Source organism: Nycticebus coucang, chromosome 7, assembly GCF_027406575.1.
Source record: "Nycticebus coucang isolate mNycCou1 chromosome 7, mNycCou1.pri, whole genome shotgun sequence".
Classification (NCBI taxonomy): Eukaryota; Metazoa; Chordata; class Mammalia; order Primates; family Lorisidae; genus Nycticebus; species Nycticebus coucang.
In genome coordinates, this window is record NC_069786.1 from 74,193,767 (window position 1) to 74,211,345 (window position 17,579).

General features: G+C 40.0%; 2 protein-coding genes across 2 annotated transcripts in view; both read right to left on the bottom strand.

The window, feature by feature from the left end:
- Nucleotides 1-616: 616 nt before the first annotated feature.
- Nucleotides 617-3,514, bottom strand: LOC128590117 (tetratricopeptide repeat protein 30A). Its single transcript, XM_053597276.1, has one exon. The coding sequence runs from the start codon at nt 3,314-3,316 to the stop codon at nt 1,319-1,321; it is 1,998 nt and encodes a 665-aa protein (XP_053453251.1). The 5' UTR covers nt 3,317-3,514; the 3' UTR covers nt 617-1,318.
- A 9,946-nt stretch (nt 3,515-13,460) lies between these two features.
- PDE11A (phosphodiesterase 11A) overlaps nt 13,461-17,579 on the bottom strand; it is a 428,924-nt gene continuing 424,805 nt past the window's right edge. The window contains exons 20-21 of the mRNA XM_053597557.1: nt 13,854-14,792; nt 13,461-13,809 (exon numbers count right to left, since the gene is read on the bottom strand). Of these exons, the coding sequence (XP_053453532.1) occupies nt 14,607-14,792 (186 nt within the window). The 3' untranslated portion in view covers nt 13,461-13,809; nt 13,854-14,606. The remainder of the gene's footprint in view (nt 13,810-13,853; nt 14,793-17,579) is intronic.

A 17,579-nucleotide genomic window follows, 5' to 3' on the forward strand; every position in this document is an offset into this window, starting at 1 on the left:
TCATGCCTTAGACTTCACAGTTAGCCAAATTCTCTGACAGATCTGGTACAATTTCAGCATCCAAAGCGATCATGGTACAGATGAATTATACTGTGCTTAATTCACTTGGGTAATTGTGTAGCTAAATCAGTTCTCCGGAAAGGATACAACAAATATCACTATAGCAAGAACTCCTGCCATTCACTTGAAAGCTACTAGGTTGAACCATAAGAAATTGCTCTTTTCATAATTTGAAAACTTTCAAATGTACCAATTTCATGTTTCAATTTAATACTTTTTTCTTTTCTAAAGCAGAATGGGATTGACAATTTATAAAGAGCAAAGGGCTAAGGAAAAAATAATGCTCCTGTATATATAGATAAGTAAATGCCTCAGTAGAATGAGTAGAGCTCACACTGAGAACAGCAAAGAACTATTGAGAAGGTTATGAATATGAAACTGGCATTATAAATCATGTAGATAAGGTTTCAGAATAAATGTAGAAATTGACTTCTAAGATCATCTGTGCTATTAATCACTGTTAAAGATCAATTATGAAAATGAAACATCATCTTATACATGTTCATATATTCAACTTAAAAAATGAAACTAAAGAAAACCATGGAAATTTGTCAATTGTTTATTGTTTCTACTCCGTAACACCATAATTTTGTTAGGGCACAAGATTTTCCACTGGAGTTTGTATGCTTTTATAAAACATTTGGAATGTGAGGAATTTTTGTTAAAGCATTGCGTCTGTATTGGAAAACTGACTGAAACATCAAAAAAATTACGGAAAAATCATGCATTACAAATTTTGAGAGTAGGCTATTGAAGTAGAACACATAACCTCTGAAATAATTATTAAAGCCCAGATTAGCTATATGTTAACTGAGTTCTGGACTTAATAGTCCCTACTACCTGGATCATGTAATCTTGTCATACAGGATACTTTCAACATAACAATAAAGTACAAATGATAACAAGGGACAGGGGGAAAAAAAAACAAGGGAAAGGGAACATAGGCATTATAAACACTATAAAATGTAACTTGCCCATTCAGTTTTGAATTTTTTCATAAAGACTTCTAGGGCCCAATTTCTTATTATAATTGTTTATGAGTTTCCTCAAGAGAAAAGTTATATTTATAGTTATAAAGCAAAGTTATATTAGTTTTAATTATAATTGAAAACTGTGAAAACTTCCACATGCAACAAGTGTACAAATGCCAATGCAACAAGTGTAAAAATGCCAAAGGCTAAAGATAATACAAAGTGCCAAAACAAAACAAAACAAAAAAGATAACAAAGCAAGTATGATAAAAAATCATTATCAGCCATTAAGTATTCCATCCTATAATTTCATAAATCAAAGCTTTCAATTGTCTGGACTCATATGTGACTGTATTTTTTCCAATATGCATTCTTTCTTCTTCCAGTGGTTGTTCTATTACAGCGGGTATGTTTTTGCCATAAAGTTCACAGTGTTCTAGAAACTGGACACATTCTTGAACAACAGTGTCACGAAGCACTATCATGTGTTTTGACATGTTTTCTAATAAGGACAGGAAACACCTTTTGGCATAATACCAAGTATCAGTTCCAAGTTTTTTATTATAAGGCTCCAAGCTTTTGATAACTCGAGAAATACCAAAGTCATAGTTTCCTTTGGCACAGTAAAGAGTTCCTATTACCAAGTTCACAATGCAGAGATGGTAGATTTTCTTATCTGGGTCATCATAAGAGAGCTGCTCTTCTTCCTTTTCAATCTTCCTCATCAACTCTTCGGCTTCTTCATTTTGACTTGTCATAATATATGAAACACAGAGGTTAGCTAATACAATAGCACTGACATTCAGGATATTATCATAATGCTTCTTGACTATGGGCTCATAGAAACCGATGGCTTCTTTGTATTTGTTTTCCTGCATGAACAGAACATGTGCCACGTTCAGCTTCCACACATCATGGTCATTACAGAACTCCACAGATTTGCGAAAGATCTTTTCCACCATTGAATAATTTTCAAGGTTCCAATAGATTTTTGCCTGGGCCATCAACACAGGTATATACTTCTCAAGAGTTTCATCATATTCATTGACTGCCCTTTTGACAGCTTCCTCATCTCTATTGTGTCTTGCTTCCTGTACTTGTTTGGTGAGCCTCCGGAGCTGCTCAGTCAGCATCCCTGCTAGCCCATCAAGCTTAATGAAAGCCTCCTCAGGAGCCGTCTGGCAAGTGATCAAGGCATCTAAGAAGTCATAGAGATAGGGCGTGAGGAACTTGTAAGTCAAATGGGCATTTTCTGCCAGGACGTCTGCTGCCAAGTCAAAATACTCATATTTACAGTAAAGCAGCAACAGGTTGCCAAAAGTCTCTGGGGGAAAGGGATTCTGCTGCAGCAAAAACTGTAGCTTTTCAAACCCTTCTGTCGGCTTGGTATCCATGTTCATTAGTGCCTGGTTGTGTAGGGTCACGGGGTCCAACTCTTCCTCTGCCCTCGGTGGCATGTCAGTGAGGGTTTCTTGGGCTACCTCGTAGTTTTTCAGTTGGTATTCTATGGCTGCTTTGAGGTTGAAGGCTTCCACCAGAGCAGTCTGGTGGAGCACTACGGTGTTGCCAACACTGCGAATATCAATGCCCTCAGTGGTCATGCCCACACCCAGCTCTGGGTGCTGGCGGATCCCGTGTTCAATAATATCAGCGATATGCTTAAGCGCTGAGGCATATTGCTTGCTGCTGTAACAGGCCAAAGCCAGGTTGTAGGAAAGGTCAGGCCTGTAGCCCGAGGCCTGCAGGGCCGCAAAGAACTTGGCACACGCTGCTTCATACTGACCCTCCTTGTACAGCAGACAACCCAGGTTAACCTGGCTATCGGCCTCATTGTCGCCCTCACTTTCTTCCGCCCCTTCCCCACTCAGCAGCTGCTCCACCAGGCTCCTGGCCCCTGACAGATCGCCCTCGCTGTACTTGATAGCAGCTTGCAGGCGCAGGACTCGGCTGTGGTAGGCGGGGCTGTCCAGGAGGAGGAAGGCGACCCGGGTGGCCTCTGGATAAAGGCAGGCCTTGTACAGGGCCTGGGCCTGGTACAGGCGGTACTGCTCCAGTTCCGGGTGCAGCTGGCTCAGCTGCTCATAGCACTCGGCCGCCAGCGCGAACTCCTGCAGGCGGTAGTAGCAGTAGCCCAGCAGCGACAGGCCGGCGCGGCTCTTCGGGCTCCGCTGCAGCTCCCCGCCCAGCAGCTGCACCGCCTCGGTGTAGCGGGCGTCCCGGATGAGCCGGTACACGACGGCGGTGAACTCCCCATCGGGGATCTGCGAGCCGTTCAGTCCCGCCATAACCGCCAGCAAGGCTGAGCGTGCTCGTTACCACGGCAACAAGGCAAACGGAAACGGAAGCCTGTGGATAGTTACTTTGTCCCGGCAGTAGCCTGTAGAAAATATATCGGTGTCTTGGGACTCTCAATTTCCGGTTTGTTTTTCGAAGACCTCGGAGTGTGCAGTGACAACCGCCAGGATAGGGACAGGAAGCTCCCGAGGCCCTTTACAGCCCGAGAATCTCCATCCCGGCAGGCAGCGTTCCGGCCGCGATGCTGGTCGGGACGTGCCGCGGTGCCTGCTGGGAAGCGTAGTCTCAGGTCCATCGCGCTGCCTTTTGTCGGGGGATGTAGGGTCCCCAGTCCTCCCTGCTTGTTAGACCGTGAGGGTTGGTCACTGTTTATGTTATGCCACTTCGGTAGGTCTCTGCCTAGGCGGAGAAAGGTTTACTGATTGTTGTCCCTTGCATTTTTGAGCCAGTAAACGGCATAGTCCGTAGTAATGGCATTTTGCCTTGTTGTCGGGTTAGGGCTGGAAAGTGACCCCCAATTTTAGGAACTACTTGAAATTCATGAAGGTCTTCAGAATCGCCCAAGTAATAATTCAGGAGCGAGCATGCACTGTGAAGTGAATGCTTTAAATGCTTTATTTTAATGCTTTATTTAAAGGTCTGCTCCACAGACAAACTAGTTCTCTCTGTGGAGGAGGGTAGCCTTTGTGGTTCCTTTAGCCCATATATTTAAGCAAGGGCTTAAGTGTAGGCTAAACAAGGGAAGCAATATTCACGTTATTTGTTGGAAAGGGGCAATATTTTTTCTGGAATTCTGTGTTGACCTCCTTTTCACTAAACATAGTCAAACAGTGTCCTGGCATCAGGTGCTTGATGGGAGTGGGAATTCCTTCCGGCAATGAATTATGTAATGAAGCTGTAAGGTCAAAAGTTGGTTGAGTTCTCCACCATCTTGATTTTAAGCAGTTGAAATTTGTCCTGTCTCAATATTCTTTTGATCAGACTAGTTCCAAACTTTGCTTTGGACTTGCTGACTCAGTTAAACGGTATTTGCACAATTAAGGCATGCCCAAAGCAATGCCTACAGGAGGGCCTGCCAGTTCCCTGTTTCAGAGCTCCATGGGAAGGGTGGGGCATTTCTTGACATTTTCCTGAAATATGAGCAGGTTCTCATGCTGGTCTGAGGACACACTTTATAAGAATAAAAGAATGCAGCCACCAGGGGTCCTTATTTTGGTCACTTTCAGTGGTTAATGAGAAGAAAAAGTGGTACTGGGAAGGATCAGTTTTTGATCCACATATTGCCGCCTTTCTTTTCTGTAACAACTAATATAACTCAGTATATGTTGACATTCGAACTTGTCTCTATCCACTGTTCTGCCCCTCCAGCTTTTATTGCCATTACGAAGCCAATGTTTTCCTTGCTCTCTCATGACATTCATTGATCTTTCATCATCTCCATTGGTCTGTCTACCACCTAACAAACATAGAACAAATAAAAGTATGTCTGTATTATGTAATTAGAGACTTCAATACAAGTCTTTTATGTGCCTTCTCAGTGGTATTTCTGCCCTTAAATCTTTTCTATATTTAAATTTCAGAGCCATCAACTATATTGTACGGCATTTTATTATAGACCACTTATATATGTTATTTCTTTCTTTCTTTTTTTTTGAGACAGCATCTCACTATGTCATCCTTGGTAGAGTGCTGTGGCATCACAGCTCACAGCAACCTCAAACTCTTGGGCTTAAGTGATTCTCTTCCCTTAGCTTCCCAGGTAGCTGGGACTACAGGTGCCCACCACAACACCTGGCTATTTTTTTGTTGTAGTAGTCATTGTTGTTTGTTGTTTGGCAGGCCCAGGCCAGGTTTGAACCCGCTGGCCTCAGTATATGTGGCTGGCACCCTAGCCACTGAGCTACAGGTACTGAGCCTATATATGTTATTTCTAAGTTTCATAATCATTCTATAATTTGCACATTCAGATGTAGAACACCGTGGGCTAGAAAGGTTTAAAGGTTTAAGTAGTTTGCTTTAGACCACCCCTACCTAGGTAATGACTAAGCTAATTTCAATAAAAAATGTTGATGAATAACCCAATTTATGTATGTTCTATAGATGAGTTTGTAAGGACATTGGTGCCAAGTATGAAGGAAATTAGTGTCTTTTTTCCTACATTACACCAACCAACTAAGTGGGAGTGGGTAGCAGACTTTGACCCTCTAGGTTCATTCATAGCTATTAGGAAGTGACTAGTGGGGGTTGTATAGCTTTTAGTCACCTAGTGTCACCAGAAGGAAACTTCAGTAGGTAGGCTGAACTTTTTTTTCATTTCATAAAATGCCTGAGTTAATGTGCTTATTTAGTCTTTTCCTTTGCCAAGAATTGGCAGAGTTGTGTCTTCCTTGGTGGAAGGAGTCTCACAATGTATCAATACTAAGAAAGGGACAAACTGCACCCATTTCAGAAGGATTGGATGAGGCTTTGATTCACTCTAGTTCCCCACATGAAGCAAATGAGGAATACCACTATGACCATTTCTGAGGCTTCTTTCAACCTGATCTCCTGGCGCACCCTTTTTAAAGTCTTAAACACAGGTAAGTATGTGGTTGGAGGTCAATTGCTGGTCATTAAGGTGGGGGAAAGGGTGCATCTTGGTCATAGGGCTGGTGGTCTGATACTTTTTCCTTGGAAATGTCTGGTTAGGCCTGGTGGGCCTAGGCTAAAACAGAAAGGTGTCAGGCCTAGGCTATAATGGAAAAATACCAGTCAACTCCTGTCAAATTTTCTGGACTGAAAGCTTTCAAAAAAAATGAAATAAGTATAGTTCACTTCCAAGATAGATGGGAAAGTACTAAATAATTTCTTGCTTCTAGTTCACTCCAAGTTTCTTGCTTGGCTAACTCCCTAAGGAACAGACTGGGAGGTACCAACTGTTCCCAGACTGACTTTTAAACAATACCAGGTGGGGAAAATACTGAAACTAAGACATATGGGAGGAAAATACTGAAACTAAGATGTATAGGGGGCAAATGTTAAAACAAAGATTTATGACATATTACTAATCGCAAAATTCTGCTTCTATACAATGCTTGCTTGCTACCCTACCCAGAAGCACCTGGACAGCCTATGTGCCAACCAGGATGCAGACTAAGCCTTAAAAACTCGACCCCTTAAGCCCTCAGGGCTGCTCTCAGAAATCCCATGTTGGGACACTGAGGCAGTTGCTGGCCGGCTCTTCAAAAAAGGACTCCTCTTTAAATTTAACATATTTGGCAATGTGGTCTTTGTGGAACTCCTGGGCACGACAGTCTCAGTACAGGCAGTCCTTGGGTTACGAAGGAGATAGGTTCTGTAGGTTTTTTTCTTAAGTTAAATTTGAAGTAAGTTGGAGCAGATACAGTTACCATGACCTGCAATAGTCCCTGTTTGTAAGTGAGAGTTCTGTGTAAATTGGAGACTGTCTGTATTTTAAAATCCTTATGGACTGTAACGTGGGTAAGTTGCTATTAAATCATCTGAATGTTGATTTAATAGCAGGAAGGATTACCAAGATGGAAGCCTTGGGTAAGTTGCTATTAAATCAAGAACATGGAAATGGAAAATTGCCTTTTATATCTTTAGTGTGACTCTCTGGTTTGCAGAGTTGTATTTGCATCATGAAAGCATTCACCTTCAAATGGCTTCTTGAAAATGTAGAAAAGAGAGAAAAGGACCATCTGCTCTCCTCCAGATTTCTCTGATCTCTAGGCATCAGGTGGTTCTCCTCTCTGTGTGGTTACCTGTGAGCGTGGCAGCTGAAGTGGGCAGGAGGGAGCCTGTTCTGTGTCTTCCTCCCTATTTCCAGTGATGCTGCTCCAGAGGCCTGGCTTGAAAAAAGCAGGACATTCAGCTTAAATAGATGGAGGGCAGGGTCATTTTCAAAATGAAATGAGTGCACAAATCATACTGTGAAACTGGCATGACCATCACTGCTGCTGTGATTGACTGACTGTTATTTAGTCTCTGATAGGCGGTTGAGGAATAGATTAGTTTGGGGGTTGGTGAGAGAAGGCCCTTTAAAAGAGAAATTCTAGAAAGCACTAAACAGGGTGGAATATTATAAAATGTCATAAAGGATCATTTTGTTTGCAGTAGAATCTTGAAAAGCTAAAGCATATATCAAAAAGTACGTGTATCATACCATTTCAAGCAGGGCTTTTGGTGGTTGTAATAAGGTGATTTAGAGACTTGTAGAAAGGAATTGGAGTATGAGAAAATGGTGTTGGACTCATGGTGGATTTTGCTGCATAAAGGGATACTATTTACCAGGTAGAAGAGTTCCATTTAGGTAAAATGTATAGGAGCTGAAAGCATGGTGTTTGGTTTCTTAGCAAGCTTATGTTCTGCCTGCCAAACTGTAATATGATCAGATCCCAAATTCTATTTCTATGTAGAATCTATTTGGTATTCTCTTTTGAAACTAGTGGGAAGGTAAATCTTATTTATCTTATAAATGTTACCATTTTCTCTTGGTGAACATTGTTAATTTGTGAGTATTTCAACCACAGCTATGGTCAAACATCTTCCTTGATAAAGGAAGACCTTCTGCAAAACTATTTTCCAGTTTTTTTTTTTTTTTTTGTAGAGACAGAGTCTCACTGTACTGCCCTCAGTAGAGTGCCATGACGTCATATGGCTCACAGCAACTTCCAGCTTTTGGGCTTACGCGATTCTCTTGCCTCAGCCTCCCGAGCAGCTGGGACTACAGGCGCCCGCCACAACGCCCGGCTATTTTTTGGTTGCAGTTTGGCCGAGGCCGGGTTTGAACCTGCCACCCTTGGTATATGGGGCTGGTGCCCTACTCACTGAGCCATAGGCGCCACCCATTTTCCAGTTATTTTTTATGCCCTTTGATTCCAGGTCATTTTTTTTCAGGATGGCCAGTTTGGGGGGCTTAGTTACTTTGCATCCCCCATCTCCTATTATGAAGAGTAAAAAAAAAAAAAAAAAAATAGTGCCAAATTAGTAATGTAGTTGAGTGACTTTTAGGAGCATCTGTTCAGTCTTTTAAGATTTTTGGAAAGACTGTATGCTGAAATCAACACTGGAGAACATTTTGTGCTCAGATGGCGAGACATTGAACCTTATTATGAACTCTCTTTTTCCTTGTAGTTCCAGCTTTATTAATATTTTAATTAGATTTCCTTCTTGACTATACTTTGCTTTTTTTGATCAAGTAGCTTGTATTTTGGGGTTTACAGTTATTGCCTAAATTAACTTACCAGGGAGAACATAATAGCATTATGGTTTATAAAAGGGATTAATAGAGAAGGGAAAATTGTGGATACTGGCATTTAAAAGAAATCAACCAACCATTCAGACAAAGAGCTATGCAGTACTTTCAGTACCAGGCCTGCTTTGCCTAACTTCCCTCATTAATCCTCACAGCCCTTCTGTGAATTAGGTGAGCCTTATTGTTGGCCCCACTTTAAAACTGCAGACTGAAAAATCACAAAGAAGCAGGAGATTGCTGTAGCCAGCACTAGTGATTGCTTACGCTGGCCAGTAGTGGGCCACCCTGCACCTTTCTCCTCTCTCTCCCTGGGCACCTCCTCTCCAGTCATTTGAATTGGCTTTGGATCATTTGCTGCCGTTTGTTCTAATAGAACAGGCACAATGGTGTAAGAATTTTAAAGTTTAAGACCGAAGCCGTTGTGTAACTGTATGGTGTCAGTGTGGCTGGCGGCCCTGCGTTGATGCAATCCCCTTGGGTAATTGCCCATGCAAATTTGAGCAATCTGTAATGGACACAGGAACTCGGCAGTTGTCTGTAGACTTTCCTACCTCCCAAAGAACTTCAATAATCTGAAGAAGCTTTTGTTATCTTTAAAATGCCATATGAACAAGATTATCCCAGTATCCTTCTCACACAGGCAAACAGCACAGATGAAGGCAAGGTTAATGGGCTACATTAATAGTCAAAACGTGAATTGTAGATATTTGTAAGTGTGCTTCCTTTCAGGAAATCACCCTTCTCAAAAGAAATAAAGATTATTCCAGAGCTTTAGTTAAACATCAAGCATTTTATTAAAAACAAAGATATTTAGGTTTCTTAAAGCAGACTGTTTCAAAATCATGAATGAGTTGCTCATGAAATGGCCACGCAGTCTATGATGTGGTATTCTTACCGTGAATCATCAGTTTGGGAAATCTACACAAAGGCAATGACTTCAAACAATTCATTTGAAAACATATTTCCCTTCTTTCGTGTAAAACGATAATAAACAGGAAGCAAGTCAGTAGGTGATCCTTTCTCGATTATTGTACATCAGAATAAAATGGCAAATGCAATTTCCCCTCAAGGGAATGAGACTCCACAAAACCTTCTATTTCCACACTATGCTGTTTTTATAAAATTTGTCCAAATATGATTTAATCTAAATCTAAACTAAAGCAAAAGGAAAATTGAAATTCTAATACACACATACAGGCAGAAAATGAACAGAGATAAATTATGGCCATAAATAACATTTGCTCCAGTATTTACTTAATAAACATACCTCTGGACCAGTGTCCACCTCCAACAATACTGGTAGGTATGATGCACAAATAACACATCTTTTGCACTGCTGAGAGATGTACCACACATGCAAGCGCATTCTAAATTAACTTTTAAAAAATGTACAACCCAAAATTATTAGCTGGAAAAAAGGTTGTGACACAGCAATGAAAGCACAATGTGGGGCATTGCTAAATCTAAGTCCATCATGAAATTCACCAGATATACCTCAGTTGATTTCTGCCCTCCATGTATTCTATTATTGTTCACTTAGGAAGCTTATGAAGTTCTGGCCTTCTTGTAGCCATACTTAACCATTAAATTTCCTGATGCATTTGAGTTTGGGGAGTTCTTTATAACATGTGGCTACTGTTATTCTGAAGCAGATAGTGAAGTTTCACCACAGAAGCATTGCCCGAGTTTTTAGGGTCACAAATTAAGTTTTTTTCCTGTTGTTTTAATGAATCCTTTTTGCGTTTTGATTTTTCCCCCCAAGATATAGAACTTTTAAAAATATATTTAAATCTTTCCCTACTATGTTTAGATTTCTGTCTCACTTGAAGGAATTTTTTTCACACTATTGGTGGGGATGAAATTTGTTATCTTTCTGTAATTCATGATAGTCAGCAGGAAAAAAAATGGATTTTAAAATAATTGTACCACAAAGTAAAAAGAACAGATTCTGTTTAGTGACCTAAGGTAAGTGGACAAAGTATGATAAATTTTGATACATAGAAAAATGCAAGTGAATTTTGGTAGCATTAATGTTAGATGATACTGTTATCGCACTAAGACAGAGTTTTAAAGATCATTTGCAACCCACTGTGTTTGCAAATATGAAGTACCTGGAAATGTGTAGATATCTCAGATTTTAAAAACAGAAAATGTGTGTACAGTTTTAACTTCTCTCAACCTAATTTATAAATTGATTTTTAAATTAATGACTACCATTTATGGGACATCTGTGATATCAGATAAGCTAAAATTGTTCTTTATGAAATCAATGTATGTGTGTTTTTAAAAAATTGTATCAATGACCCTATCTTTCACTATCATTAAAGGCAGGCTCAGACATATCTACAGTATGATTGTTTATATATATATTTTATATGTGTAACTTTTATTGTGTTTTTAGTAAGAAGATGACCTCTTTAGGTTTTTCCCTATTTTATTTGAGAAGAATAAATAAAATTATCTGGAAATTTTTTTAAAGCAAAACACCTCTTGGTCCTTTGCTGTGGGAACTGAATGAAAAGTCAATGCCTTCATTTAATAGGTGGGAGAACTGAGACCTGGAGAGTTCTGAGATTACAGGTCTAGCCAATGGTCAAGCTAGGGCAGAGTCCCAGTCTAGTCCTGGACTAGTCCCAGTCTACTGTGCACTGGACAGTGCCATTTGCAGTGTGGGGAGCTTTCCCTACTTGCCAGGAATGCCAGCTACACTGTAGGTTGTGTATATATTATCTGCATACCAGCTAATAAGAATAAATGCCATGTCTGAAAAAATACATCTGATAAAAAGAGTAGGATGATGTCATTTCAACCATTAATACTAAGAGACTTGAGGAAGCAAATACAATCTGATCAGTTTGAGGTTTTTCCAAGAAAATTCACATTTTAAATGCCTTCCCCCAGTCAGAGATAAACATTAATAATGACTGGGATAATTCATCTTTCTGTATTTTGGAAAAGTAGAGTGTATGGTACATATACCTCACATTCTTAGAAAATTATAAATCATTTAGAAATGGGATTAAGAATACCTAAAACCTGCATGAGTTCAACCTCTAACCCTCGGGGGTTTTGGTACAAGAAAGGCTGTTCCCCTCCTTTCCATGGCTTCACGGTCATGGAGGATCAGATCCATGGCATTAGTCAGCAGTTTTCTGCATCTTGACCCGCAATAGGAAAGATACCTTGAGACAGGAGAAATAGATGGAGGCAATTACAAACAGCTGCTTGATTGATGGTTGACATTGTCAGGGCTCCACTGGATGGCAGATTGCAATGGTGTTGAACTCCCCTTGCTACCAGTGGATGTTGCTATTGGCAACCGTGCAGTGAAGCCAATAAAAAGGGAAGAAAATGAGAGGAAAACTCAACCTTAGTGGAAGCTGTAGGGGTTGTGCTATAAATTATGTTCCCCTTAGCAATATGTAGCATCAACGTGCAGGGTAGCTGCAGTGCTTGTAGCTGCCTGTGGTCTCTGTCAGACCCTGGGTCCAGTTTTATCATAAAGCACATGCTTTAAAATGCTGCTCTAGATGGACTGGAATCCATTTGTCTGGGCTATTTATTTATTTATTGTTGGGGAGGATAACAGATGTGGGCCCATCTCTGCCTCACATAGACTGATTTTCAGTTCCCATTCGGGATATAAATAAGATGTGGCATGGTACGGAGGAGCACCTGCAGTGCTTCCGAGCTGCAGACAAGCAATGATCTCACAGACCAGGCTCGGTCCCTAACTCCACCCGTGCTTTCTTTGTTCCTTACGTGAAGGAGGGAAGACAGCCCTGCAGAAGCTATTTTCCTTTATAGTAGAGTGACTCAGAAAACTGGCTTAATAAAATCCATAAATCTGAACAACCTCCTCTTACCTGCTCTGCAGAGGCAGTTTTCCCTGTACTCATTTTCTCCTCTAGTTTCTCCCATCTTCCCTGCACAGACAGCTGTAAAGGGGAGCTAGGAACATTATTTTTTAGGGCTCCCACTCCTTTCTTCTTTCCTTTGTCAGACCCCGCCCTGCTCGAATGTCTCTCTTTCCTAAGCAATTGATGACAGGATTCTACACCTTCATTGGAAGTGCCATTTTTCTTTAGTAGGATTCACTTTCACCTTTCCTTTGTCAGTTCTTTAACCACCTTCCTCACTCCCTATCTTTTCTTCATTGGTCTACTTATTTTCTTCTTCCTTTTTTTCTCTTTACCTGGTTTAAAATATTTTTCACTTCATTTCTTGCTATAAAGAATCTTACTAAAAAACAAAGAATCTTACTTCTTCCGTACAACTACCAGCTCTCCCCTCACTTCCTTAATTTCACCTATTCCTTCTGCAAACATTTCCCTGATGTCTACCATGGGTTGGGAAACAATGTCCCTTAATGAATTTGGCCCCTAGTTCTTTAATATTTGAGTATAAGGTTAATAACCAATACTGATTAGTAATAATAAGAACAAAATTATTTGTAAATTTTAGAATTTTTGGAGCTAGAATGGACCTCAGGTTTCATCTAGTCCAGGGATTTGCAAACTCCTCAAAGTCACTTTGTGGACCACACAAGATGAAGATTTATAGGGGCTCTAGATCCCTGAACTGTACTTCAGACAGAGGAATTCAGTTTTTTTGTTTTGTTTTGGGTTTTTTTTGAGATAGTCTCACTCTGTTGCCCTGGGTCAAGTGCCATGGCATCATCTCAGCACACAGCAACCTCAGACTCTTAGGTGGAATTCAATTTTTTGATACTTTATTTCTTGGAGATTCCTTGAAAGATTTACTTGAACACAGAGTTCTAAGTTTAAAACTGCTTGAAAATAATTTCTTAATATAATACAAATAAGGAAGTAAGCTTAGAGAAGTTAAGTGACTTGTCCAAATAAGGATAAAAGTCTATCTTCTAGCCCAGCATCCTTTGGATAAGACAGGCCATGTCCTCAATCTTTCAGGTAAAATGGTAAGCAAGGCAGGGCTCTCGTAATTGCATCTATTTAATACAGTATATTCTTCCCTATTATAAACCTGGCTTCCTATAGAATATGTGTTCTCTGTCCAGACTGTTATTTCTTAATCTTTAAAATATATTTTTAAAGGAAAAATTCAAAATTGAGTACCCCTGTATTTGGCTTTAGGTTGGTTTCTGGTATAATAGTAACCATAAATTTTATACTGAAACTCATCACTAGGATAACTCAAGGTCGTCTACCCTCAATCTCCATGGCTCTGCTGTGTCCTGTGAAATATCTCTTAGTATTGAAACTAGTTCCTAAAATGTTCCTAGCAACTACAGTTCCTAGATGTCACTTGTGGTAAATCCGGCTATGGATTTTCTTTCATCCTTACTTTAATTAAAGTCTATTAATCCATTCCTTCTGGGAGAAGACTTGGTCTCTAATGAAGGTTGAATTAAACAACTCTGACTAAGGGGACTATGGTCCCAATGTAGAATCACAATCAGACAAACAAATTTGCTGTAACTCTACTATGAACCTTTTGCGGGGGAGAACTGGGATTAGTTGGTATTTATGAGAATAGTATAGCTTATCTTTCAGGTAGGCAATTCTAAGGCTCTGATCTATCATTAAGAGGCTTTAGGATTAAAAATAAAATACTTCTAGAGATTACAAATCAGAATTCTTATGTCAGTCTGGCACAAAAGGGCATTCAGAGAGAGGAAGCAAAGGCAGGCAGTGTTTGGCTTGTAACAAAATGAAGCCGCTCGAACAATGCTTTCACGGTTCTGTGTGCCCTCAGCTCAGAGAGAGAGCAGGGCCAACTGTCCTCAGGTCCTTGGATCCCAAATAGCCCTCTCCCCAGAGCTTTCGTCTCAGCCCATGTCTGTTCATCAGAGGGAGGTGAGGGTCCCGGGGCGTGCTCCCTGCCCCACCTCCTTTGTCCTTCCTGCCACTCTCTCCAGTGCTGACCATACTTCAAAGAGAAAGCCAATACACGCTTCCCAGTGCATTCTTAAGACTTTAGGTCTGAGCTAAAAGAACAAAAGAATGATGTGGCTGGACCGGAGTTGGTCCTTCAGGATGCAGTCATTTTGCAGCAGCAGCTGACTTGGAGGTTTGGTTTCTGTCCTCCTCGGCTACCAGGAGGCTGGCAGTGGAGGGAGAAGCAGCTGAGACCAGCAGCCTTTTTTGGTGCAGTTCTTCCCACTTACTTCTGTTTGCAGCCACTGAATCTAGCATTGGCTTCAGCTTCACATTGACTTTGACCAATGCCTACAACAAAACAGAAAATAGGTGGGGGAGAGAGGAATCAGAATCCCTGACATGATTTTCCACCTTTAATTTATGAGGACAGTGGAAACTGGCTGTAAGAAATGGAAGCGATGATTATTTTGGAAAACAAGAGCTATTTACCAGAAGTAAATAATTCTGCTTTTAATATGCATTTAACCACAATTATATTGTATTAATTATATTGTATTAATATGCAGGGAGGGAAAAAATAAAACAGGGTGGTTGTGTAAACTCCAGGGGGCGCCAGGAATGTGTACTCTGATTCTGTTTCATAACCGCAGGGAGGAGGGAATGTAGGGTGTGGCCAGAGGCATGTTGACCATCAGGCTAAGAAAGATCAGACTTCAGTGTCCCCACTTGCACCAGACCCTTCTAAGTATCTTTTTCTTAATTTCATGTGTGTGTGTTTAAATAGGGAACAGTCTTCCTATTCTTACAGTAGGAGTCTCTCCTCCGACAAACCTGGATTGCCTAGGTAGTGGTGGAATGAGAGCCCTAAAAGGAAAATGGCTCATCTCATTAAAATTGAATGCAAATAAATAATTCTGCTTTTACATCAGAGGGCTACTCAGGGATAGGGGTTAATGTGGGGGTGGGGCAGAGGATTTTGCCTCTGAACTGGAGCTAGAACAAATTCAAAAAGCTCAGGTTGAACAATAATAGGTAAATATCTCACAGTCCAGAGTGGCACAGAGTTTACTCTGCCCAACAGGGAAATTCCATTATTCTCTGCTTCACTGAATTTTACAAGTAAATGGTAAATTTAAAAGTTTTTGGAGTTCCTTTTCACCCTTTTAAATGCATGAATATCTTTATTTTTATGTTAATTTTTTACAACTTTTCATTATGACTTCAAACATATTCAACCAGTAAAATATGATCTGTGAAAATATCTATTAAGAATCTGTATGCCAATAAGTATGAATAATAAATGTAGGCTACCCATGTAAAATAAATACAACAAAGCATCTGGGAGCCCTTTTATTTTCTGGACAGCTCAATAAAAAAGGAAATTAGATTTTGATGACATTTAATTTTTTAGAAACATGGCCTTTATTTTTATCCTTTAAAATGAGGGATTTGGGGTGTTACTTTAAACATAATGATTTTTCTTCCCTTTGTAGTTATTTCATATTTTATTTTATATTAAAAGAGATTTTAAAAAAGTTGGAAGCAACATATTTTTAAAAAGCAGGAAGTAGAGATAATTTGTAACCTCATAACTCAAGAGATAGTAATTACTAACTCTTGGCTTTTGCCTTGAATAAGATCCTTCTATTATGTTTTCTAACTGGTTAAATTATCTAAATATCTACCAATAAAATATATTCGCATTGTAGTATTTTTATAACAGCAGTTTACAAATGGGTAGAATCAATGAGAAGGGATGGATTTTTCAGCATTCATACTTGCTGGACTTTGCATTTCCAAAGTCTCAAAGAAGTATGAAAACCTGGCCCCTCCACATGGATGAGGAGGAGTTTCCACACCGAACACCTACTGTGTGTTAACTACATTGCCAGCTGCTCTACATCATCCTAGTCAATCCTCACAATGACTCTGCGTTGTACAGATGATAAAGCACGTCTCCCGCACGTTAGGATCATGGATAACTGTTAGTCCTTCCACTACAGGAAGAAGATACAAGTCCAGATAGGAAGTTAAGGGCTCCTTTTGTAATCTTACCATTTGTTTTGGAAACTAAGGAGAAAACCATTGCTTTTTTCAAGTAAAAACCAAAGATAGGACACTCGCCTGCCACATAGAATGAGTAGAGACAGGAAGCTGTTGAGGATGTAGCATAGAAGGGTAGCTCTGACAAAGTGAAGAAGAAAAACAAAGAATAATAAGGTCTACATCTTGGAATTGTGTGGCTTCAGCCTTTATCAATAATCGGTTCAGACCAGCTAATAATTTTGTTATTCATAAGGATTTAGAAATTGAGACAGGAACTCTGAGGACATTTTGAGTGTGATTGCTATTGTCATCAAATTGGGATGTCATCAAATTGGGATTGTCAGACCTTAGTCTGACACCACGAACTTCCTTTTTTCTTTCTACTTATTCACATCCATATTTCCTTCATTCTTCTTATCCATCAATTCTATCACCTGCCCTCTTGGCTATGTATAGAATACTCATGAATTATGACATGAATTGTCAAGAATTTCCAGCCTTTGAATCAAATCTTTATATCCCTTAAGGGTTCCCTGTCCCTTGAGATTTAGTTGTAACTCGACCTGAAATTTATTTCCATGCTTTGGGCATATTTCAGATTCCTCTCCATGATTTCCAAGTCCAACTCCCTTGTATTCTTTGATTTCCTTCTTGAATTTCACTTCATCTCCCTTTTTCATAGGAAATCCAATCACCCTCAACACTTTGGATGCCTACTAACTACTGAACATCAAAGGCTGTCACAGGAGAAGTGACTTACCCACTGACTCAGTCCTACAAGCTCTTCCTCACCTCAATGGCTACAGTCTGTAGCCTCATGGGAAGAATAATCCAGTTTTCTCCCCGGTCCTATCTCGCTGTTTTAATACAGACCTATTCTGCCTGCCAGTCTGCTTTCTCTCTCTTGGTATATTAAGCTCTACAGGGTGGTTTTTATTTTTCCCTATAAAGACAGAATAAAAGAAGGAGCATGGAGCTGTGAGGTTGTTAGTGTATAGAAAGGTGATGTTCCTACTTTATGCCTTGGGTCAGTTAGCTGCTGCTGCTTCTTTTTCTTTTCTTTTTTTTTTTTTTTTATGTGGTCATAGA